The sequence below is a fragment of the Cricetulus griseus genome (genome assembly GCF_003668045.3).
Source record: "Cricetulus griseus strain 17A/GY chromosome 1 unlocalized genomic scaffold, alternate assembly CriGri-PICRH-1.0 chr1_1, whole genome shotgun sequence".
In the NCBI taxonomy this organism is placed as follows: Eukaryota; Metazoa; Chordata; class Mammalia; order Rodentia; family Cricetidae; genus Cricetulus; species Cricetulus griseus.
Window position 1 is genome coordinate 95786793 of NW_023276807.1, and position 26482 is coordinate 95813274.

General features: G+C 41.7%; 1 protein-coding gene across 1 annotated transcript in view; it reads right to left on the reverse strand.

Annotated features, from left to right (window-relative positions):
• LOC100767606 (ATP-binding cassette sub-family A member 13) overlaps positions 1–26482 on the reverse strand; it is a 406786-nt gene that overhangs the window by 289218 nt on the left and 91086 nt on the right. The window contains exons 20-27 of the mRNA XM_035452975.1: positions 25437–25555; positions 19843–20006; positions 19069–19148; positions 18122–18243; positions 12706–12900; positions 9226–9390; positions 7681–7858; positions 5884–6023 (exon numbers count right to left, since the gene is read on the reverse strand). Coding sequence (XP_035308866.1) covers positions 5884–6023; positions 7681–7858; positions 9226–9390; positions 12706–12900; positions 18122–18243; positions 19069–19148; positions 19843–20006; positions 25437–25555 — 1163 coding nt within the window. The remainder of the gene's footprint in view (positions 1–5883; positions 6024–7680; positions 7859–9225; positions 9391–12705; positions 12901–18121; positions 18244–19068; positions 19149–19842; positions 20007–25436; positions 25556–26482) is intronic.

Consider the following 26482-nt stretch of genomic DNA (forward strand, 5'->3'; position numbering starts at 1 on the left):
CCAACTCCAGGCTGAACAGGTTGAAGACTTGTTCTCAAATCTCTGGTGAGATGCCCACCAGCAGAAAACAGATTCCTATAAATTCCATTCCCTCCATGGGACTCCCAGGGGACAACTTCAACCTGCCTCAGGTCTCATGAGTTCCCTTCAAACACTGTTCTGAACAAGTGAATAGTTCCTGAAGCACCTGCTAGATCTTCCCAGTCCTGATCAATGTCTGCTCTCTGGCATATTCCAACTTTCATAAGGATGCAAGTCAAGCATTTCATATCTTCTCATTTATTTGCTGAACTTTCTAACTATTTAATGGTTAGAACAGCAATTATTTCCATTCACCTTTAACCCACGCAATTAATCCTCTTCCCCAAGTGATGTGTTTCTAAAGACAGCAAGAGTTCTAAGGGTATGTGGAAAGTCACACCCGATGTTACACAAACATAGGCAAAATGTATTTCTCCTTAAATAACTAACCAGTACTCCAACAGGCAAAGCACATATTGTATGGACAGGATCCTTATTGTTTGGTGGCTAGCATCAAAGATAATAGCCAATAGAAAGAACCCTAGCAGTGCAGGCCCAAAGCTTCACTTTGAGTCATGGATTTTCATTTAATAACTTGGAAATGTGGACTTCCTAACCTTTATTATTTTAATTTAATAAAATGGTCAAAATTGTGTGTGGTTTTTTGTGAAACACAGGCTAGAAAGCATTTGGGAGTGTCCATCCTCATGCTCAAATCTTTTAGAAATAAGTACTCAATGAACAGTAGTTTTACATCTAAGACAATAAAATGATTCATGCTAGAATTCCAGAAGTATGAGAACTGTAACACGGTCCATTTGCCATCCTCTCTCATTCAGAGACAATCAGTATGAAGATGAGACCAAGGATGAGCTTCTCACAGTCTGATATCTAGTCTGTGCTAGTCTGTGCATAGTAATCCATCGTCCTCATCTTCTCTGTCTCTCTGAACATTCCCCACACCATCATAGTTATACTGAGCACAGAAACTGAATTGAGTTCTCATGTGAACTCATGAAGAGAAAACACTGAAATGTATTAGACAAGTATTAGATAAAATGTAAATGTGAAATCAAACAGAGCTGGGTTGGAGTGCTGCCTCTACTGCCTGATGAGAGACCTTGGTGAAGTTACTCAACCCTAAAACTCAGCTTCTTCATCTGGGAACTGAAAATCACACTTTGTGATCCCAATAGTAGATCTGAGGCACAGACAAGGGTCCCAGCCAGTGTGGGCCCTTGGTTGGAGGGGATGGTTTTTCCTTCATCTCTTCTTCCATCTCTATTCAAATTTGTAGTTGATTAGAAATTATACTTGATGGTCCCCAGACTGACAGCTGGGATACCAGCATGGGACTGATCCAGACCCCAGGAACGTGGGTTTCAGTGAGGAGACCTTGGAAATCTACAGGACCTCCTGTAGTAGTTCAGTACTTATCCCTAGCATAGGTGTGGACTTTTGCAGCCCAATCTACATACAGGGATTGTACCTGAGCCAATTCACACGGGGTTGAGCCTAGGCCCTATCCCAATAGATATGATAGACTCTGATGACCCCGCTATGGAAGGCCTACCTGGGGAGCAGAAAGGATATGTGATAGGTAGGGTTTTAGTTCGGGGGTTGGAGGGGAGGAGGAGAGGGAGTGGGAACTGGGATTGACATGTAAAACAATCTTGTTTCTAATTCAAATAAAAAAGAAATTATACTTGAGAACTGATGAGCATTATAGAAACACGATACCTCAAGAGTCTCATTTCTCTAAAGAAACAACTTATAACTGACTGTGTCAATCATCAAGTTAGCATCTTGCAACTCTCAATTTACTCTGTTGCTCCTGTTCTCAGTATGAGACTGGACTCTGTAATCTTTCTCCTTTGGCAACTGGCACAATGTTAAGCATGCATACTTCTGATATTCCAGAGTGAAGATGCTCAGGCACCTCACTGGCTTTTTCTGCCATCCAGCTGTACTCTCTTCAATGCAATTTAGAGCTCCAGTTGGACATGGGAGGCTACTTCCACAAGGGTGTGCTCTGTGCTAGCCTTGAGTACAGACGCTCCTCTGAGTGTCTACTGTTACTGCATTATCCAGTGTTCTCTTTCTCTCACTGACCAATCCTCTCTTACTCCTATGATTTTATAGTAATAATCGTCCATATTAAACTTGACCTGCTTTTATACCTTCTTGGTCCAATTGCCCACGATAATAACAAAATTATCAGTGTGCTCAGAAAAATGGTAATAACTGGGAAGAAATGGTAGCAAAATTCACTGCGTTAAGACCACTAAAACACACCTAGAAAATAAAGTTTTAAACTGACTGTAATCATTTTAGAAGGTGTCAGGGATACAAAGCCACAGGAATCAGATGAGGGGAGGTTGATGCAGGACACTGACCCTTTGAAGTCAGGTAGGGCTCTGCACTCTAGTCACAAAGTGACCAAAGTCACCAGGTGGGTCCAGCAGTCAGGGAGCCACATGGTTCTCACTCTTTGGCTCATGCTCCCAGCACAGATCCTAATATAGAAAGTTCCTGGGGTGCAAGGAGAGCTGGAAATAGGACATCACCCATCAGTCCTCTTGTTCTCTGCTACAAGCTGTCCTTGGTCTGAAGAAATCTGCTCAGTCACAGACCAGTAGGCCCACAGAAATAGGCAGGCCTAATATCTGCTTCTGTGACCTCAGAGTAAATGACTGTCAGAATGAAAAAGACATTTCGGTCCTCTGCCCAGGAGGTCTTTTGTGACTGAAGAGAAGAGAATACTTGGCTCAATGCTAGGGAAACATTTTAATTAAGAAAACAGTCTGAACATCACCGCCTCCTCCTCAGCCAGCTGGCCTTAAAACAAAACCCTTCATATTTCAGTGCAATCCACTAATTCTGCACAGGTTCCACTTTCCCCCATTGCATCCTGTCAGTTCTGCAGAAGACATGGAGGAGTATGACTGTGCCCTGTCCTGCCTTGGTCAAATGATTCGAATGATGCATATGGTGGGTATCTAGGTCTCATTTTTCAGATGGAGAGAAAGAGCCCTCCTAAAAGAAAAAGTAAGTGCTGAAGAGATGGCTCAGGGATTAAGAGCACACTAGGGGCTCTTCCAGAGGTCCTGAGTTCAATTCCCAGCACCCACATGGTGGCTCACAACCATCTGTAATAAAATCTGGTGCCCTCTTCTGGCATTCAGATATACATTCAGAGCACTCATACATTAAAAATGTAAATAAACAAGAGAGAGAGAGGAGAGAGAGAGAGAGAGGGAGAGAGAGAGAGAGAGAGAGAGAGAGAGAGAGAGAGAGAGAGAGAGAGAGAGAGAGCCTGCGGCCACACATAATTTGACACAGGAGTGCTTAAACCCTGCCTTCCCAATGAGCACATATTTTCTGACCAAGACATTATGATTATTGGTGCCACTCTCAGTTTAACAGGATCAACCACAGAAAATTACCGATTTGCAAAAAAAAATGGTATTTTTCCTATGTCCCTACCTAATAAGAAATAATAAAGAACTAAGTCTAAGAAGAACCCACAGGCACTCATCAGCAGCCAGGATCCACTCTGGACACTGTCATCATCAGACCACCTCATGCTGTGCACACATCTTAGAGTGCAGTGATATGAACCTAAAGGATACATGTCAATCAAAAGCCGTGATTAGCACAAGATGTGTGGGGCTGCTGCAGACAAAATATGGCCTACTGCTCTACAGCAAAGCATTTTCACAAGTAAAAGACACTCTAAAATAATAACAAATATACAGTACACCAAATACACAAACTGGTCATATAATTGTTTGTCAGTCTCAAGTATAGTGCACTGCACACAAAAATTCTCTCTGCTCCATTTTATTCAATGCTCCAACATCATCACAAACACATGAGTATTACAGTGTGCAATGAACTGATGACAGCTAGGTCACCAAAGGGCAGCAGGAATTCTTCAGCTCTGTTATAACCTTAGAAGGCCACCACCAATTGCATGATCCATCACTGACTGAAATACTGTGATGGGGAGAATGGTTTCCCTTTACAGCTCCAACCACACCAGCAACATAGATGGCATTGCTGTAAGTATCTCTCTGCTGTGTGAGATATGCATCTTTGTGTTTAAAAACCAGAACCAATTTTCATAAAACTAAATGCCCATGGTTGACTGCAAGAATAATTCATCCAAAGGACAATGGCATTAAGTCAGCTTTATGAGTGCAAACATAAGACAGTGCATGGTCTCTAGTGACATTAACTAGGCAGAACAAGACCCAGCCCGGTCTGCAGTCATGTAAACAAGCAGAGGAGATATCCACTTTTATTACTACCTCTGAAACCCAAGCAGGGCCATGTAAGAACCATTGAGATCTTCCCTGGTTCTGCTGAAACCCTTATTCCCAAAACCGTGATGTAAGGTGTGTCCCCTCCCCAACCCTGTGTATCTGGGACTCTGTATCATTGGCTGCATTTCACATTAGCTTCCTCAGCTGTTTGCCTTCTCTTCCATACTTCTGAAGAGGCTACCATCATTGAAAAACACAACATAGTATGTAATATAATATAAAAACATGTTAATAATGACATTAAGATATATCACTATAAAAATCCACAACCTCTCTTTTTAATAAAACTGAGACAGAGATATTTCTATGAAATTTCTGAACTGTGGGAGACCTTAGTAAGTTTTATACAAAGAGGGCATCACCTGGCATTGACTTTGGCTCTAGTGTTGTTATAAGCCTCTCTTCCGAGTGTGATGTCAGAATGACAGCCTAGAGCAGAGCTTCAGACAGACAAAACAGCTACTAGAGGATATAATCAAGTCTCTAGATAGCTAGTATTACTTCAAAGCAACTTAGGTTTTTTGCAAACTTTCCTCCCAAAGGACATTTAAAATAAAAAAATAAGTTTATAAATACAACAGAGGGCATACTGAGGGCTGTACAGCCACAAGGCTAAGTGGCAGGTGGAAGATGCCCAGGAGACTTGCTGTGACGTTCCACATCAGTCACAAGGGGACAAAACACTAGTTCTCTTGAAAGTTCACTCAACCAAAAATAATTCACTGATCCTATGACTGCACACCACTTTTAATTACTACTAGTATTTGAAGCTTGAAGATTGCCATTCATAGAGCAGGGTCTTCTCTATTTGAGAATATGATCAAAGTCCCTGTGTCCTTGAAAAAGTGACCCTTCAAGGTGCCTACAGGCTTACAACCCACCTGAAAACAAGAAAATACATACAGAAAAATACAGCACAATTATTTAAATAGAAATAAGATGAAGTCCCCAGAAGAACACAATTTTTAACACAAATATTAATAGGAGGTCTTCCAGTAATTAGATACTAGAGAAATAAAACACTATATTGGAAGGTAAGTGAACAAAACTACACAACATGGGAACTCCTTCTGAGGCATTCCTGTGCCCTTTTCATCTCATCTTATTCTCCACAGGGTCATGTAAAACCTCATGGTCCGTTTGAAAGACATCACCACCAAAATGATTTAGAAGGTCTGTTTGCACCTGCACTGCTGAACTCTCTCTTCAGTATCAAATGCATCAAGTAAAGTGGATTAAATGTGTTTTCAATGTTTTGTTCTAGAACTGTGTCCCCCTCACCTGATCTGGAACTGCCCTATTTGCAATTGTCCTCAGATTTTGATATTAAAACATCAAATTCATGATTCTAAGTGACCCTCCCAGCCTCCAGGACATCCTCTAAATAAAGAGCTCAGCCAGTCCACACTTAGCACCAACATAAGAAAATGTTATGTAACACAATGCACATAAATAATCCCATTATCTATCTAAAGATTTCTTCCTGATACAGTGTGTTGTATAGCCTATAAGAATCTTCCTTGATTAAACTTACCTTTTGAATGACCTCATTGATCTCTGGAGAGCTTGGTGTATACAGTATTTTTCCATGTAATATAGGTTTTAAGAAAGACCATACCAGTGCACCATTTGGAGACTGTAGAATTTCCTGATAAAGCTTCAAACAAAATGGTGCTGCCACAATTAAAAGAAGGAGGGAAGAATTAGGTGAACTAGGTTAATACAAAATATCCAGACATCCACTATGCCATAATTTTCAATGAAATTAATTGGGTATGTTTTCATGGCATAGCTATGAACCAGAGTAAGCTGATAATATTTTCATGTCCCTAACATAGCAGTTCTTGTCCCCTAAAAACGTAAAGACCCCCACACACACCTTTCAGGCCGTTGTCTGTCATAAAGATGGCACAGGCACTTAACAAAGAGATTGTGGATTATTTTTTTTTACCATGGTTTTAATCAAGGCAATTCTCACTTCAATAATCACAATACTGGGGACAGAAAGACCTTTTCTTTTAATGTAGTCACCTTGTAAGTTGTTCCTGAATTCTCTTTGATAATCCTTACAAAGCTATCACTATTGATACTTTTAGTACATTAAATCATATTATGTTGACTCAAACAACTCCTTATGGTGGCTCTTACTGTAAAGCTAATTTATTTCAATGACAAGTCTACTTAAGTTGTCTAAACCTGTAGGTAATTCATCACTTTGATGACTGGTAATGAAGTATTATATTTATAGATAATTATAAATATATCAGTACAACCAGTTCTTTTACCCAAAAGTGAGCCTTAAGAGGGAAATGTTATCCTGTCCTTATGTCATGATTCGTATGGGTATGATAAGTACTGTTTTGATCACGGTGTTACTTTCACCTTTCCAAAACTATCATCAACAGAAAAAAATTCTTTTACCAAAAATATAATAAAATCAATAAAAATTATCCCATAAAATGTAAGTTAACCACATACCCACATACTAACCCTTGAAGCACTGACTGGAGAGGTTATTCTATGTTTAACAACGTGCTCTTTAAATTACAAGCTTAATTGACATGGGAATAGTTCTTATCTTAGGAGTAATCATGGTATGTAGTGCAAGAAACTTGATCCCAAGAATCATGAGTGATTTGTGAGCTGAGCAAACTCGGGAGAATAACTAATGTTTTCTGAGCTTGTGACATGCCCTCTGCAAAGTAAACTGGTGGTGTTGTCTAATCATTGTTGTGACAACCATGTAGAAAAAAGCAGAAAAGGATCAACAAAGATGAATGGATGAGATGATGGATGGATGGATGGATGGATGGATGGATGGATGGATGGACAGATGGATTAGAGGGTATATGAATGAAAGAGGGATAATCAGTCAAGATTCCCCAAAAACAAAGATAAAGGAGCATTAGAGAAAGAAGAAACAAAAACTTATGAAAATTAAATAACCCTAATATATGTCTATCAAACTACCCAAACATTTCACAGTTATACAAATTATGGATTAGACTGACTTACTGACAAATGATACCTAATGCTATCATCAGCATTGCTTACCCCAGGGTACCAAAGAGGCTGGGGTTTCAGATGGGTCAAATGTTTTAGACTAAGTTTCTTAGAGATCCAGGAGAGAGAATTAGCCTATGACCACAGACCCTGAGAAAGTCTACAGAGAACTACCATGCCAGAACTCAGTGACTGGTGAAAATGAAGGAGAAAACTCAATGCCAGCATGTATCCCTAGAGGTCAGCCCAGGAAGAACGGTATTGCCATACAGGCCCAGTTGTTACTGTACAAGCCAACCTACGTAACTAGAGGTGGCTCTTGTCTTACTTGAGTCGTGAGGAATATTGAACTTCTCTTTGTCATCCTCCAAGAGCTCATTGACTCTAGGTAAATTAACGAACATGTTCGAGTTGCTGAGGAAAGAGTCCTGGTCCTTACAGAGGAGCTTCATCACAGACTGGAAAGAAGCCAAAGACGAACTTCTGGCTTGGTCTTTCTGTGAAACCTGAGCATAGTAAAAGCAACTTCTCATTACAAGTGGTTTCACCCTGTATGCTCAGACTTCTGGAAGCATCGTTCCATCTTTGATGGAATATACAAGTGAAAGAATAAACTCTGCTTGAGTTTGTTCTGTTCTTGGGAAACCAGTTAAATCACTGCAACAATTTTATTTCTGGAAAATGTATGTTGTAGAAGAGGAAAATCACATATGCATACATTCACACACACACATGCTCATACACACTGATTCACACACTTTCAGATAATCACATTCATACACACTCACATGTGTGAACTCACATATTCACACTTCCATTCATACAGTCACACACATTCACAGACATTTACATACTCAAACACTCACATTCACACAAACACATGCTCACACATACACACACTCACACTGACATTTGTATACTCACACATTCACACATAAATTCACACACATTCACATACATTTATACACACTAAAATGCTAGAATTCACACAAACATATGTCCACATACATGCACACTCACAATCACGTACACTCAAACGCACTCACATTCACACATATACATGCAGTCATGCATTCTCTCACACTCAGATTCATAACACATTCACACACATATACTCACACATTAACACATATACTCAGATTCACACACACGCATTCACACACAGTCATAAACTCTTACATCCACACACCTCCTTGTTTCTGCAATAATAAATTAATCCAACAAATAATATCACTATTTCAAATAAATGTGATAGTCTTGGCATGTGTTCACACTGCTAAGTAAATACTGATTCTTGAGAGCTGCCCAAATTAGCCATAAACTGATGAGTACATGGACATACTGTTAGCAAGGATTCTGGGTACATCTTTATCTGGTCCCTCTTGAACCTCCAACACTCCTTACCCTGGTTGATTCCATCCCAGGCAGAAGAAATTCAAGCAAAAACTAACCTAATTCAAGTCTGTGTTTGCATTAGGAGAAAATGATCTGTAATTTGTAAGCCAATTATTTATATGTAAATAAATGTTCTAAGGTTCTTGAAAGCAATTTGCTCTTGAAATTAAGTTAAACGGGCCCTTGAAATCTCATCTGTGCTAATAATTGACTTAGAAGATTTTTACTTCATAGACAAACCCTGAACCATCTCATTCTCCTCATTGGTAGGTTGTGGATCAATAGCACTTCCCAATTTTAGGGTCATGTCAGGCCCTACTACTGTGCTGTTAGCTCCAAAACCATTAAAAAGTGTTCTTGTTCATCTATGCTGTGGTCCTGTAAAATCACAGAGGTTGGAAGAGAAACAAAAAGAAAAGTGAACAAACAAAAAGAGAACAAACCAGAACATTTCCCATCATGTGGGGATCAAACACACCTGCTGGAAGTCTGGCATGTCTAGCAAGGCGGTGATTTTAAACATGTGAAGAAATTCAGGGAGATGTTCAAGGACATGCTGGGCTCTGGCAAGGATGGAGCTGAGGCTGGAAATGACATCCAACAGGGAGTTGAGCAAGCCATTTTCTTCAGAGGGTATCAGAGTCTTACAGGACAGCAAAAAGGGAAAAAAAGGAATAATCAATACTATTTCCACTCTCACAAGCATCTCTTGAGCAGTGATGACTTTGTGTCTTGATTTTATCCTCTCCTGAACTTCCAGGGCTTGATTTCTATACTCTATAAAAAATTGTGTGTTGGAGTAGATGTAACTGTGTTTTGCAGAGCACATTAAATTATAGCAGTACTGCTAAAATATAAACCAGCAACAAATGGTTAGAATTTGAATCACTTTCAAAATATTTCTCCATAACTTTTAAATAACTAAGGTGGAAATTTGAGAAGAGGCTCAAAATAAAACTGTGCTTTCATGTGACTCACAGACACACTCCATCACAGTGCTCCTAGAACCCTGGGGCGGTACGTGAGCAAATGGAAGCCTGGAGAGATGAGAGGTTTCCTGGAGTCTACCAGTGAGAGAAATTCAGGGCTGCAAATTAGACCTGTAAAAGTGTCCTTTGAAACCTACTTGTCAGGCCACCTGACACACTACCCGTCTCACTCCTTGTTTGCATATTCCCTACAATGTAAGTTCCAAGAATTCCTTTCTGTCTTGATCATTTATGTGTGAAGTAAAGATAGATCAGCATCTGCAATATTAGTTATACAATTGATTACTTTTTGGCTGACCAAACTAAGTCAGCAGGCAGCCCCTCCGTCCACAGGTGGGAAAAGTCAGAGAGATTCTCCCCCCTCTGAAGATCATCTACGTCCTGAATTTTCAGATCCTGGGCTGGGCTAAGGAGCCCAATGGTCACTGCTTCTTAATTTTGTTCTCTGGAGTCCGGCTGCTCTACAGCTGCTTTGCAGCCAGGAGATGACAATTTCACATTTCCCTATGTGCTCTGCAGGCCATGACCTACTCATCACACTCACAAAGAAGATGCTGAGGAACAGGAGATGGGGTGAGGCTTTTGGAAGTTCCCCACTTCCCTTTCTACTTAGAGCTGTCATTTAGAAGTGACCCCTTGAGACCATGGATTTGTGGTAGGAAGTGACTGAGATTCTGGCACAGGTGATGTTGACAGAGCCACTTCACCAAAGGCTTCTGGAGTTCACTGTCAGCAAGTGAGACAGAAAGTACCTGTCAACTGAAGTGGCTTGACTCTCAGCAGCAATGCATCTGCCTGTACATTATAGAATACCCTCTCATCTCCAAGTGATGTCACATATGAGCGACCTCTCATATGGAAGGGCCTGATAAAGGGACCTATTGTTGTTAATGGTAGTGTCTCCTTTGCTGTGTCCCTGGAGATAGGATCCAATCTAATATCTCATTCTCCAAAGATATCCTGTCAGGTATGATGGCCTTTGTCCAAGTACTTATTTGGTCCTAAGATGCATTGGAGGCCTATGTGGGCATGCTGGAGCAGGCACTACAATGGGCTAACTGATAGAGTGGTAGGTGACATTGGATGATGAGCAAATAGAGAGCTAAGCTCCTTAGCATGTCAGCTGGAAGTGTCAATTACACCAAGACAGAGAATCTGTAAAACATAGAGTCATGCCTTGGGACTTTAAAGTACACTTATCATAAAATTAGTATTTGTTCTTAGAGACTGTGTATATATGGATAGGAGAGTGTGGATATGGGGAGGTAGGCAAACATTTGCCAGAGGTTTCCTGGAGTGACAGAAGGGAAGATGACAAGAATGGATGGAAAAACAAGTCTATTCTTTTCTGGTCCAAGACTGTTCTCCTGAACACAGAATACCAGCATTTGGACCTTTCTGATGGCATATGGGATATATCCTCAGGAGAAAAACAGCAGAGCTCCAAGAAAGACATGGGCAAGGGCAGGGAGAGGGGATACTGGGAATTCAAATGAAAGCTCATGTGTGGAGATGAGGAAGACCTTCCAGAAAGGATGGCTGACAATAGCAAGAAAGGATGGGAACTGGCTCTGGGTGACTGGGGGCAGAGACAGCCACCAACTTTCTACATGTACATCTTCTCTGAGGATGTTACCCTCATCTTCTTTCAGCCCTTCCCTACTTTGGTGGGGACTGTTGTGGAGCAGGAAGAGCTGGTATATTCAAGGACTCAGATGCCATGTTGACCACCCCTCTATACCTTCCCACAGCTGCCCTGGTAGAACTGGATGCATCTAACAGGCAGGGAGGACACCACAGATCCAGGTGACAAAGAAGGCAAGGGCCACAGCATGGTAGGCACATCTGCCTTGGCAGCTTAGGAATGAACTAGGATCAACCCTGCTTTCTCAGATGCACAGGGTGCTATCTCTTAGCAAGGAGAGAAATTTGACTAAAGGCCCATGACATTTCTTTCTGGTGACCCCTCCTCACCACTATGTTGTGCCCAATGCTTTAGTGACCCTGACCCCATGATCACACTACAAGGTTCTTCAAAGCTTCCATTTATTTGACAAGATCTAATTGGAGATTAGATGCCATCCCCAGAGTCATTCATTCAGTAGGTGATGCTCCCTCCCCAGGTGACTGAGGCTGCCACAGAATTCCTCATTGTTGGTCCCTTGCTGCAGCTAGTATAGGGACCACGGCCATCCATCAATTGAAACAACCTAGAGGCCAAAATATTTTTTTAAGTCTCTATATTGTATATGTACAGATTTTTTTCTTGTCCGTATACCAATGGGAATGCAATATCTCAAGTATTTAGTATTAGTATATAGCATTTATTAGCTCTTGGGTATTATATCAGATGTAGAGAAGTTAAAGTGTATAGAAAATGTACTAATTAATTTTTTGTCAACTTAGCACAAACCTGGACATATCTGGGAAGAGGAACCAACATTGAAAAACAATGCCGCCATCAGATTGTCATGTAGGCAGGCCTTGGGATCATTTTCTTAAGTAGCAATTGATGTGGGAGAATCCAGTTCATGGTGGGCAATGGTACTTCTGGGCTAGTGTTCCTGGATGCTCTAAGTAAAGCAAGCTGAGCAAGAGGAAGCAAGCCAGTAAGCAGCACTCCTCCTGGATTCTGCTTCAGTCCCTGCCTTGAGTTCCTTCAGTGATGGATTGTGCCATGAAAGTGTAAGGTGAAATAAACTATTTCCTCCCTAAGTTGTTTCTGGTCATGGCACTGACCATAGCAACAGAAACCTAACTTAGACAAAAGATTATACATAGGTTCTATACACCACACCCTTTCATATAAGGCATAAAGCACCCTTGGGTTTGGGGTCTGGGGATGCAGACAACTACACAGCCAGTGGGTAGTCAGCACAGTCATGGGGGCAGCTTTCCTGCAGTGCCCCCAACATCCTCAACCCCTACCCCACCCTTGCACTCCCACCCCTCTCCCACCAGGTCCTTACTTTGTAAATGAGGTTCCTCAGGTTCAGGTTCTGGCCCATCACCATGAGCAGAGAGAACACTTGAGAACCAGGCAGGCTGCAGAGTTCCCTTGTAACAAACCAGGATTTCTCACTCTCGGGAAATGTCAGCAGGAGATGAAGAATTTCTTCATCACACTTTCCAGACAAAGCTACAGTGAGGACACTGGAGAGAACCTGTTGTGAAGCATGTGAATCAGACAGAAGCAAGGTAAACAGGGTAAGTGCTTCAGCTCCCTGCCCCCGCGCCCAGACCCTACTTTCCCAAGAAAATGTAGGAGGGAGAACTTTGGTTGGAATGTAAAATGAAATTTAAAAAATAAATAAATAAATAAGATGTATAACTAACAAAAATTGTAAATCTCTAAAGTGTAATCTCAAAATGATAGTGGTGCAATAACATCTGTATAGAATATAATCATATTACATCAACAACTACATGCCACTAGACTACAATATGCATAAAAGTCTAGAAAAGTTTGATTTTGGCTGGTTGTTTAACACAGTATCCTGACATTCACTGAATAAATGTTATTGCTTAAAAAAGAAAGGAAGAAAGGAAGGAGAGAGAGAGAGAAAGAAAGAAGGAAGGAAAGAAAGAGGGAAGGAAAAGAAAGAAAGAAAGAAAGAAAGAAAGAAAGAAAGAAAGAAAGAAAGAAAGAAAGAAAGAGAGAGAGAAAGAAAAAAGATTTGTTTTTAGAGAAGTGGCTCAAGCATTATGGGGACTTGCTAGAACAATCTATGTAATAGGCCAGAAGTTGAGGCCCCAGAGAGGAGGTGCTGCTGCAGCTCAAGCTTAAAAAGCCCCCAAAGACTGTACTCCATCTTGGTCAGGGGACCTCAGTAGCTTTTTTTTTCAAGATCCTTAAATGAAATCTGATTGTTTAATATTATTCTCATCAAAGAAATAACAACAATAACAAAAAACCCACTACACTGACAGGGACATTTAGAATGCCACCATCTTCACAGGCAGCTAAGCAGAGGGCTATTATAAGTAAGGTAGTGGAGCAGACACAGTTCCTCACACCTGTTTCCAGATGTTCCTGGCAGTTCCCAGGGATCCCTGAAAGTGTGGTATGGGCACTAACCTGACTTCTGGTGCCATATTTGTCAGTTCTGTAAACTGGCTCTAGGACAGAACTTTGCTGGGAAGTGGAACTCATCCTAACACATGCCCTCAACTCCAAAGAAGCTGCTCCCAGTTCTGGGTGGACAGGAAGCCAAGCTGGTCCCATGACAGTCCTCCCCTACTTGCTGAGAGCCTCTGTCCCCACCACTCTTCAGTGTGTCACTCAATAGTGCCAGCTCTTAGAACTTGGTGTTATTTCTTAGAATTTGTTCAAGGGTCAAACTGTGTGTGTTGAAATTTTGGGCACCTCACTTAATAAATAAAGAGGATCCCACCAAGACCCCTATGACACCACCCCAAGGGCAAGAGCTTATGGGAGGTTGGTTGACACTCCTTTGTGTGGTTTTCCGTTTTGCTATTTATCTTTTGAAAATATTATTATGCCTGTTTTTCTTTTTGGAAAGATGCCTGTATCAAGCAGCACAGGTGAGGAATAGAAGGAAACACAATTGCTCAGTTAGAAACATATACAGTGATTCAATCCATCATGCAGGCTTTGCTCAGGCCCATACCTTGCACTATCAGAGACAAAAAAAAACTGTGTTTCTGATGTTTTTTCTACACATCCATATTTGACTTGGAAATCTGCAGGAAGACCAGATACCTGGGGAGGTGTTTCCCCACTCTGGGCATATATACTCAGCCACATGGATATTTGTTTGATTTAAACCTAGTGATGATCCACATGAGAGACACTCACCATTTTCAGCAAGAGTTTCCACACCAGGGGACATGGGTCAAGAGCAGGGCTAAGAATGTGCTTCAGCTGTTGTCCAGCTAATAGTTTCATGCACTGAGGTGCAGATAAAATGGGAGCAGGGTGGGAGGAGCCATGCTCAGTCTTGTGAGTAGCAAGGACATACTGAGAGCAATGCAGCCACGGTGGAACTATGAGAACAGTGACTCTGCTGATCTGAGGTTTGAATACTGGACTGGCTGGTTTGTGTGTCAACTGGATACAAGCTAGAGCTGTCAAAGAGGAAGGAGCCTCCCTTGAGGAAATGAGTCCATGCTTACATCCAGATGTAAGGCATGTTCTCTATTAGTGATCAATGGGGGAGGGCGTAACTCATGGTGGGTGTTGCATCCCTGGGCTGGTGGTCTTAGGTTCTATAAGAAGGGCTGGCTGAGAATGCCAGGGAAAGCAAGACAGTATGCAGCACTTCCCCACAGCCTCTGTTTCTGTTCCTGCCTCCAGGTTTCTGCTTGAGTCCCTGCCCTGGCTTCCTTCAGTGATGAACAGCAATGTGGAAGTGTAAACTAAATAAACCCTTTCCTCCCCAACTGGCGTTTTGGCCACAGTGTTTCCTCATAGCAATAGAAACGCTGTTAAGACAAATGCTAAGAAAGTAAAATCAGGTCAAACTGGGAAAACAGATCTTATGTACTTTAGTGAACATTGCTCGGCTTTGGGGTTGGGGCTGAGTTCATATATACTGACACAATAAAAAGCCAAATAGAAGAAATGGGTGTGAGAGAACAGCAGAGAGCATGGGCTCTGTCCAGGACTGAGCCCCAGGGTGAAGTCAGCAGTAAGGGCCACATTCGGTGGATCTGATCCAAACTCTCACTGTATGACTTGAAAGATACTGGATTTCCATCCAAGGGCTCCAGTTTCCATGTCTTCACAATAGTAATTAGAAGACACTCAATACTTCCAAAGGTTGGTTAGTAGAACTGCAAATGTGAGGCTCTGAGAAGCAGTGGACAGGAATGTGAGTGTTCAGTAATGCTCCTTGGGGCAAGCTTGCAATAATCAGTCATAATGCACCTTTCACTGGAGTTCTTCAAGAAAATGAGAATATGGGAGTGTTAGAATCATCGATTGAAAAAGACCCTGATATTTAAGTCAGCCTGTGGGTAGAGTTGAGGAAGAGAGAGAGCAGCTAATCAATCCATTCTGTATTTCACATTCCTGAAGAGAACCATCTGACAGTGGAAAGGCATCCTGGGCGCCCTGCCCACTGGGGCAGACTACTGTAGAGTGGTGCAGCATGGAATGGGTAGAAGGGGATCAGGCCCTAGGCAGAAGGTTGGGCTACATGGGCTTCAGGATCTAGTGCATCTCAGTAGATGTTGGGTGTGGATGACATGATGCCAGTGTTCAAGAAAGGAGGCAAGAAAGGGGGCAACAGCTCATAGGAACCCTACAAGGAAGGGAAGGCAGCCAGGCACCAACCCACGAGCCTGCCCTTGCCTCCTTCAGCATTTCAATATCTCGAGTACTTTGGCTCACCGCTCCATCTCCATGTCCCTGATAAGGCAGGCTTCCTGTAGTTGCCTGTCCCCATTGTTGTGTTACACGTATGCCACAGGACTTTCCAGGGTCTCCATATACACTGTCAACATTGCATATTTAATGAGCTGTCCTCACAAAAGGTCAGCTTCTTAGAGCAATGCCTCGAAGACACAGCTTCTAAGAACCATGCTTCAGGCATGGGAAGATCTTCGGTGGACAAAAGGAAGAGCAAGCAAAGGTTTATGAAACATTCCAAGGGACCCAGCACTGAAAAATGTGCCTTGTAGGTCACCAGTAGCTTGGAATGGGTTCAAAGTGATGAATTGACTTTGTAAATTGTAATTTGTAAATTGTAAATGACTAATGTAAATTGTAAATTGACTAATGATACTACAGGAAAGAAACCCAGGGGCAAACAAAAGGAGATGGGGCAGCAAACTAAAAGTGGTCATCAACCTGATACTCTAGAAGACAACAGTGTCCAAGGTGTCACCTGCTGAGCAGCTGTGGACATGTGATGTCTTGGACATATGTACACATTAAAGTGAGTGGCCTCATGTGTTTGAACTGTAAGAATGTATTTGTTTGGTCCCCATCTAATTACCTATGGATCCATCTATTTTGGTGACCACAGTGGTTTGTAGAGATGCAGAGAATATACACAGATCAGGGCTGGGGGGCGGTGGAGACAGGTAAAACAAAAGCATATGTGCAGCAATTGGCACTGTGTAACTGCATAATCCACTCTCACTGCACAGCTCCTCTCACCATAGACCATCAGCGACACCTGGTGGCTGCTTGCTCTTAAGCAGGCAGCAAGGCAGGAAGCTCTGTGCTCATACCAAAATGGAACTTAAGATGAGGACCTTGAAAGACTATCGAAATGAGTTTATCAGTAACACTTATATACAGGCAGTCTTTGTCTGCTGCAAAAATATTCCAGCCATTGTTCCAGCTTCCTGTTAGATGTTCCACCCTGCAGTGTTCAAGTGGCAGCAGTTACCATCTCCACTGAACTTTGCCTAGTTAAAGAAATGTTAGCAGTGCTCCACTCTCTGCTGAGCCCCCTCCTCCTTCATCCCCCACATTCCCATGGGCCTGATATATCTAATGCTAAACAATTGATGTTTTTATCGAAAACGGATACTGCCTTTCTTGTGACAAGTAACTTCGAGATACTGCATTTTGGATCACTAGCTTTTAAACTATTTCTTTCTTAATTTAGATTAACTGTTAATGAGTCTACTGACTAAGTGCAAATTTAGCCCTAATTAGCTGAAAATAACATGAAATTAAATTTATATTGGAGCTTGAGTGATTGTCAATTGAAGCACTCATGCATAAGCTGGTTTCTTGACTGCAGAGGAAGGTAACCATGTCTCCCAAAAGTACTGAAAGTCATCTCAGAAAACCATCAGCTAAAGGTTCAGGTGGCATTTGCTGTGGCTTACATGGTTGCCATCTGCTTCCCTTTCTGCTAATAATATCCCTCCACTATTTTGACAAGTCAAGAGATAAGTAACACATGGTGTGAGGGTTCAAACCACTCCTTTTCCCACTTCCATACCCAACACTTCCCAATCATGCTAGGGAAGCCTGAGCCTGGCACTGCTCATCTGAGTCATATCCATACCACATGGCCAGAGTACACAGTTACTCCCCACCATGGGAAATTATATATCTCTAACTAGCTTTGTTTAGGGATTCAAGATTTATGACATGCATGGAACCATATGCAAACTTAAAGCACTTCATGCATTAGGGTTACAAATCACTAAACAAAATGTTGCCAGAAACCTCATCCTTTCTGTCCCCCCAAATGAAGACCATGTGACCAGGTTATGTCATGAGACGTTGACATCCTCCAGTTCCCTGCTTGTCCTTGTGTGTCCCCTCTGCTTTCAGCTACATCACTTAATGCAGACATCCATTCCCCCAGCTATGGACCAGGGAGGAGGAGACAGAGAAAGGTGGTCAGGGTGCCTGCAGCTGTGAGGGCTCCTTCCTGATGAAAAGCAGCCCTGTACCTTTGAATGGGAAATGGTGGCTTCTAAGATACTGTGGATGGTCTCATCGGAGATGGGGAAGGAGGAGCGGAGGTCCTCGGTTAATTTGGTGACATTCTTCATCAAATCCTTTATTTTGACATCTGAAGAACACACAAAAGGCAAAGAAATTTTATAATAAATTTTCAAAATCTTTACTGATTTATAACAAAATTTGATGTTGCCACCTAAATAAGAAGTTTTGTTGGTGGTGTCCAGCTTATCATAAACACTAATTAAGTTTTACTCTTCTAGGGGGATCTGTGATGACTTCTGGTTATGTGATATCATCTTGTCAATGGTCGACTCTGAGTCCAGCGTGCTTTGAGACTTGCCTTAGAAAGAGCTCTTTCTGAATGAACCTTGGGCTACAGGGACCTAGTCTCTCACTTTCTTAAATAAGAAAATCATCACCTAAGGATGTGTGAGAATTCTTCACACTTGCCATACTGATCCTGTGTGAGTTTTAGGAGTTGTGTGGTTTGTGGAAGGACAAAAGGTTGGTGAGAAACCCAAACAATACAAGATTCCATTTTTTTTTCCTTTGTCAGCTTTTTGAGACCTTGAGATCTTGGGAATTTCTTCCAGAAGCCTTAATATCTATGACTAGCCGTGTTCTAATTTGTTTGGTCGGTTTTGGTTTTAGATGATATATAGCACAACTCTTGCTTTTTGTGTTTTATTTTAGAATATTAGAATTAAACATAAATTTAATTTTACTTTTTTCTTTAAAATGAAACATAATCACATTATTTCTCCTCCCTTCCCTCCCTCCTAACTCTCTTTTGTCCCCACCCCTTCTCAAATTCAAGCCCTCCTCTTCTTTAACTGCATAACCCAACTTTTCTTTTTTATGTTTTATTTGAAGAAAATTTTGGGCTGGAACATTAAATTTGATTTTTAATCAAGCAAGTTCGGAAACGACATACCCTCTGTGACTGTAAAATTGCTAAGAAACATCATAACAGGAATCTTTGTCATCCATGTCTCCTTGAGACTGTTGATCAACCTGAAGTGACAGAAAATTAAACTTAGACAAGATAAAACAGCAGAAGCAAAGCAGGAGTGAAAAATCCTGCCTAGGTTCCAGGACCCAGGCTGGATCACACAGTTTCCCTGTGATAAATGGACATGCTCTGTCCTTTGATGCCATCTGTGCATGAATTCCATTAACACCGGGGTTCCAATGTGTCCTCACTCAGGCCAGCCTAGCAAATGAATCAGGGCAATGGCAATAAGATGCATGATAAATGGCTTCTCACAAATGTGGGAAATAGATAAAATAGACTATGGTGAATCTGAGAAATTAGTGTAACCACCAGGAGATTGCCACTTCTCTGTGCCAACATCATCTGCAGAATGTAAATGCCCTCGCCCTCTCCATGGGGCTCACACTTCTAGAACACACTGAAAAGTTTTAATCAAACATGAAGTAATTTGAAAACATTTGACTGCTCCGGTATTTATATTTAATACTGTACTGTCATCCTGGATCATAACATCTGACCCAGTTTCTTGCTCATTATAAAGTTCACCTAATGGCAGAAGTTACTCTTGTGTTTTAACATTTAAAAGTGTATTTATGGAAAGCCCTGGTGTTTGACTAGTATGTGGTACCAACGGTATCTGAAATCAGTCACTTGAGCACACATCTTGTGGAGGACTGAGCATACTGGGGAGGTACACGCCCCTCTTACACAGACCTGTGCATGTGCTGTTGAAGTGTTCCCACCAGGGGTTGGCATGTGCAGCCCTGGCTAGAAGCATTTTCCAAGCTTCTTTTGAAGCCTTCCAACGCACTGGATAGACTCCTGCTAAGATGTTCACAGTCCAGCTGGTCCGGTGAGGACCATATCTTTCCAATTTCCTAAAAAAAAAGCAGCAGTGACAGAGATCACAGTGTTTAATTCCACACACACACATGCTTGAGGCTGGTTCTCAAGTAAATGCAGGCTTCCAGTTATTTCCTGAAGTATTAGGGAATGTTCTTATTTCCTCTGTGCTTGTGCAGTAGTAAAACAGGGCAAGACTGCTTACTCCAGGAAGGACAGAAAGTAAGCCACACCCTGTTACCTGGCACTTAAGTTCCCAGAGCCCAGTTTCCAGCACCTCTGGGTCACTGACAATCCAATAGGAAAAGGTGAAGTGCCAACATTTAAAAAGTGGGCACAGACCTGGAAACATGTAGAAACTGCCAAAATAAAAGATCCACACTGTCAATCATGAAAATGCAATAAAACCTGCAGAGAGGTTGTCTCCTCAAATCTTCTAAGCTGTCTATTGTTTATAAGACAAGAAATGATTATGTTGACGATGTGGAGAAAAGGGACCCCTTGTATGCAAAGTAGTCCTGGCATTAAAAATGATAATATGCCAGTTACTATATGATCCCTGAACAGCATTCCTGAGTCTACATCTAATGGAAAGGAAAGCAGGTGTGAGACATGTCTACATTCGCATGCTCACTGCCGAATCATTGACAATGAGCAAGACATGGAATTGACCTGAAGGTCCACTGAGAGGTGAATTGATAAAAAATATATGAACCTAGAAGAAATGATAACTCAAATAAGTCAATCACCAAAAGGAAAAAATGTGCACTTAGACCAGAGAAATGAAGACTGAAAATCCAGTACTGTGGACCATACAGAGCCCTGGCAGGAACAACCGCAGAACACTCTTCTGCTGGAGCAAGAAAGAACACTCAGCTTCACTTAGATGTCCACTAGCAACACATTCTCACAGATAGCCTCCTCCACCATCCCCTTCTCTTCTGCAAATGGGTCCACAGACCCAGCTATTTCCTGAGTGTCCCCATGAGAGCAATGGCAGGCACGCTCCTGCAAGACAGAGATAGTGAGCCTGTATCTGTCCATTTCAAGCATGTTCCTTTCACAAGCCATGCTTTTTCCTGTTCCTGAGAGTAAGACTCTCACTTAAACACTTCACAGACCTGATGCCCCCTTCCTCCGTAGAGGTCTTTCTTCATAGCATGCTGTGTTGAGCAAGAGGTAAAATGAGCATCAGCTTACATGCCAACCCACTTCTGAGAACACAGGTGGAACTCACCTCATCTCTTGGAGCTTCTGTCCACATTTATGCTCCCTCCTAGAACTCCCAGCTCATCACTGAGTTGATACACATATAGCACTCCTACTGCTAGTGTTACTCTTACATTTAACAAAATAATAACTTGGACATAAAAAGAATTGCAGAGAAATAAAGTGGACTGCCCTTTCCAGTAGCAGGAAGTGATCAAGGAAAAATTTCAACATCCTTGAGCAGCACAGATGGACCAGGCTTCTGGTCAGAAGTATCTAACATAAAGACTGACACTTGACTTTGTTAATCTACACCCTTTAGAGGATAAGGAACCACCACGTGTCAAACATGGCACATAAGCCCTCCTTCTCTGAGTGAAGCAGATCTGCTTCACCTAAACACTAAGCAAGTGAGTAGACACTGTTCAGAAGCCCCCAAGTCAACCTGACATTCCAGCCACATTACCTAATTCTGGTCAACCCAGAAGTGTCACTCTGTGAGTAGTGATGTCTTTTAAAACTTAATTTCAGGTTCTACTGAGCCCAAGACAGTTACCTTCTGCTGTTGGGATCACAATGTCAGAGAGAATAAGGAGTTGACACTTAGAACTCTCCTCACCTGGATTGGTGAATGGAGCCCCATTCTTGTACTAACCGAACTGCACAATAGAATACTTAGACACCAAGCAGTTAAATGTAGCAGCAACCTTTGCCTACCTGAGCCCATCACAGAGAAACCCCATGACATCATCTGGAAAGGATTTACATTTCTGAAAGTCTCACACAAAATACCCTTGGACTACAGACCCTCTTGGTAGCTAATGTCAAAGCTCTCAACTTGATATTCCTACAATGAGGGAACCACAATTGAGGAATTGTTTCCATCAGGCTGGTCTGTGGCCATGTATCTAAAACATTTTCTTCACTGCCAATTGACATAGATGGCCCAGCCCGTTATGGGTGGTACCATCCTAGGCCAAGGCTGCATAAAAAAGCTAGCTGAACACAAGCTAGAGCAGGGAAGAAAGCAACTTCACCACATGATTTCTTTTTCAAGTTCCTGCCTTGGACTGATATCTGGGAAACCAGCATGGGACTGATCCAGACCCCCTGAATGTGGGTGTCAGTGAGGAAACCCTGGAAATCTTCAGGGCCTCTTATAGTGGATCAGTACTTATCCCTAGCATAAGAATGGACTTTGGGAGCCCATCCCACATGGAGGGATACTCCCTGAGCCTAGATACAAGGGGGTTGGCCTAGGCCCTATCCCAAAGAATGACAGACTTTGAAGACCCACCCCCATGGAAGGCCTCACCCCCCTGGGGAGCAGAAAGGGTATGGGATAGATAGGGTGTTAGTTTGAGGTGCAGGAGAGGAGGGGAAGGAGAGGGACCTGGGATTGACATGTAAAATAATTTTCTATCTAATAAAAAGAAAAGAAAAAAAAGTTCCTGCCTTGGTTTCCCCGATGATGGGCTATAACCTATAAGCCAAATAATCTGTTTTTCCCTACATTGTTTTTGGTCATGCTGTTTATCACAGCAACAGAAAAGAAAATAAGACATGTTTTTCATCCCGACATGAGCAATTGCTTTTTCATCATCAAATCAGGGGTTTATGCTTTTCATCCAACCAGAGGTACTATCACATACACACTTATTTGAGCCATGAATGATGTCCTGTGGTCAGTTGTTCCAAAATCTGCACTGCATTGCCTGTTTTATTATCATAAACTTCTCTCAGCATTCAAAATAAGTGAGGTTTTTATGGTTTTTTTCTGTATGTAATGCAGCTGGATTTGCCTTATCTAAATAAAATACTTAAGGCCAGAAGTTCTTCCAATGCCAGGTCTTTCTGGATAATGGGATGTCTGAATACACATTATTAGGTATGCTAAGGCTAGGAACCCATTCTAACTGTACACTATGCACATAGTCTAAAGACAACCCATGCGGTATGTTAGGGCACCTGTATTTTGACTGTGGCATATCATGTGCATATTTTTTTTATGTGTGGTATGCTGTTAGTACCCAAAGTTTTAGATTTTGGAATATGTTGCATTAGGAATTTTCAGATTATAGAGTGTTCATCTTTACCAGACAAAAATGTGCACATCCTGGAAAATAAAGTAGCTGTCTAAATAAACAAACACAAAAAGAAAACTTTGAGCTGACAGGGCAGTTATCTGGTGGACTCGTTGGGCTTCTCTTTCACACACATTTCTCTCTAGAAGCTAATTAGATGATGGCCTGATCCCCAGTTCTCACCACCTTCTTATGCATCCTCAGAAGAGTGGCCTTTGCCACATCATTGGGGTTTGGTCTAGCAGTGCATGCTCGTTGTCATTATAGCCACTCTGATTCCCCAGAGGATCCCACACCCCGGAACATCTGACTGGAAAGGGTCACTTTACCACAAAAATAGTAAGAACTCAGAATAGTCTGTATATAAAACCTAAATATTTACCTATTTCTGGAACAACACTACCATTCTTCCAGCTTCTCAAGAACTCTAGCTTTTAATTTATATTTGTGGGCCCTATATAAAATCACACTCTAACAGTGTTAGTTGGAAGCCCTGGGTGGGATTTCTGAGTATTTGTACAAGTTAATAAGAAAGAAAACCACCATGCATGGTCTCATCAGCTGTCAATGTTTGTTATAAGTAACTTAATCCCACAATGGGTCAGTAGGTATTTAAAAACTATCTTGCCAAGATAATGGCTTTGTCAGGGGAGGGGATGTTGGTGTATGGGGCCCCGTTAGCCAATGATTCAAAAAGATGTCATACACTACAAGGAAAAAGCATTTTCCAGACACATATTGAACTCTTAGAGACTGTGATATAAGACCTGCACAAAATCAAACCAGACAAAATTCCAGCACTGAGAAGAGGTGTACATAAAGCCCCACCCCTAACCAATAAGCTATTTGCAATTGATACTTGCTGAGAAAGGGAAAATCAGTTTTCTCCCATGGAATGCCACTGTATAAAAAATATATCAACCAGACTCAAGGGTAGGACCTATGCCCAGGAGTAGATGGCCAACACAAAAAGGACTCCAGGTTTTTGGTTTTGTGCCTTTTATTTTGCATTGTTTTGTTTGGATTTTTTGTGTTGTTGGGCTATTTATTTGTTTAGATTTTCATTTTGAGAGGTGATGGGGTGTAAGGGAGAATATGAACATGAGTTGGTTGGGTAAAGAGGTGGGAAGGATCTGGGAGGAATTAGGGGATGGAAAAGAATATGGTCAAAATACACTACATAAATTAACAATTTGCAGTAGGAGTGGGAGGGAGGCAAGACAAGATAAGGCGTAAATCTAATAATGTATATTATATACATGAATAAAATGTCATAATTAAACAATAATTAATTATTGTTTGAATAATTAATATGTGCTAATAAAAAATAAATAAAAAGTTATCTTTCTAAAACATAGATGATAGAAAACTGGTAGACAATAACTGATGGATGGATAAGTGGATGGGTAGGTATGGCAATGGATGAACAGATGGATAGATGGATGGACAGACATGATAGATGAGATGGATGAATGGATAAATATATAAGAAAAAAGAAAGTGGAGAAAGAGTAAGGGAAGAAGGGAGGGAAGGAAGGAAGGAAAGGGGAAGAAAGGAAGGGGGAAGGAAGGAAGGAAAGGAGGGAGGGAGTGAGGAAGGAAGACAGACAGAAAGATAGGCAGATGAATGGATGGACAAACAATTTGTTTTTGAGAACTTACCAATTCCCCTGATGTAAAAACCCCACTTCCTATAAGCATGATGTTACTGAACACAGAGCTATGAAGCCATGCTCAGTAGCAAGTCTACAGCCCAGAGTACCACTGTCATACGGATGACATGAATGCAAATGATCTCAGGACAGAGGCAGTAAAATATATCAAAAACTAGGAAGTTGTGTGTCACAAGCACTTGTTGCTTTTGCTCTTAACATATTTACTTAATTACATGTGTCTATAGTTTGAGTTCTTAAGGTGCAAATGATTAACCACCATTTGTAAAATCCCTAAGACTTTAACAAGCAACCCTCATAGCTGAGTCCTGGCCAAACTCAGCATGCTACCAGTTCTGCAGGGCTCATTCCCTTTGTGACCACACAGCAGAGTCCCTTGGTTTCTCAGGACCATGTTGCAACTATGGAGAAACCATACTACCTTGCCTGACAAACACCACTGCCTTGCCTGGGCTAACTCTGTTGAATGCAAAACGCTCTGAACATTAAAGAAGACAAACCTGGTAGTGGTGATGTGCCAAAGTGACTCCTTGCATAGTAGATAAGATCAGGTGCCTCGTCCCACCTCCCTTGCAACTCAGAATAGCACACAGAAGGTCCTTAGTCAGGGAAGGGTTTTCTGCCAGAAGAAACAGATGAAGTTAATAAACAGTCCTCTCTTGACCAGCCCAATCTCAGAAAATAGTTCTTCAAAGATTTCAAAATGATCCAAATGCCTAAATATTTCTTAAATCATCATCATCAAGATGAACAGGCAGATAAAGGTGAAACTGTACCTTTTAAAACATTTTGGTTTTATGTATATGTAGTAGCTTCACCTCTTAAAAGAGCACACTGTCTTTCTGTACACTCATCCAGACACTATAAAAAACTAAATCAAGGTAATTGAGTGTGGTCCTTCAAATGAGAATTGTCCCATAAACTCAAATATTGGAATGCTTAGCCCCCAGACAGTGGAACTGTTTGGGAAGGGTGAGGGGATGTGGCCTCATTGGGGGAGGTGAGTCACTGCAGGTTGACTTTAAGGCTCAAAAATCCATAGTGTTCCCTGCTTTGTTAGCTTTCTCTGCTTTGTTGTTGTGTCCCAACATGTAAGCTCTCAGTTACTGCTCCAGTGCCATTCCTGCCTGCTGCCATGCTACCTGCCATGATGGTCATAGACTTTTTATGAGTAACTAAACTTGTTAACTTTTCAAGTAGCAAAGGTCCTTAAAATAAATAATAACGATAGATAGATAGATTGATAGATAGATATACCAATGGATCAGTCTTAGTCTGGGCAGTATACCAAAAGAAGAAATCCACACTGAACAGGCTCCACTCTATCCCAGCAAGGTGGTATACTACTGCAACCCCAGCATTTAGGATACTGAGGCAGGAGGGTCACAAATTTACTGCGCCATTCTAAACCACATAAGGAGACATTGTCTCCCCAACAATAAAAAGATGGAGGAAGGGAAAGAAAGGGTGGTCTTGCCCTGTATTTCTTCAAAGTTAGATCACAATAATGTTCTTATGAGGAGGGGTGTTAGGCTTCTGGTCACCT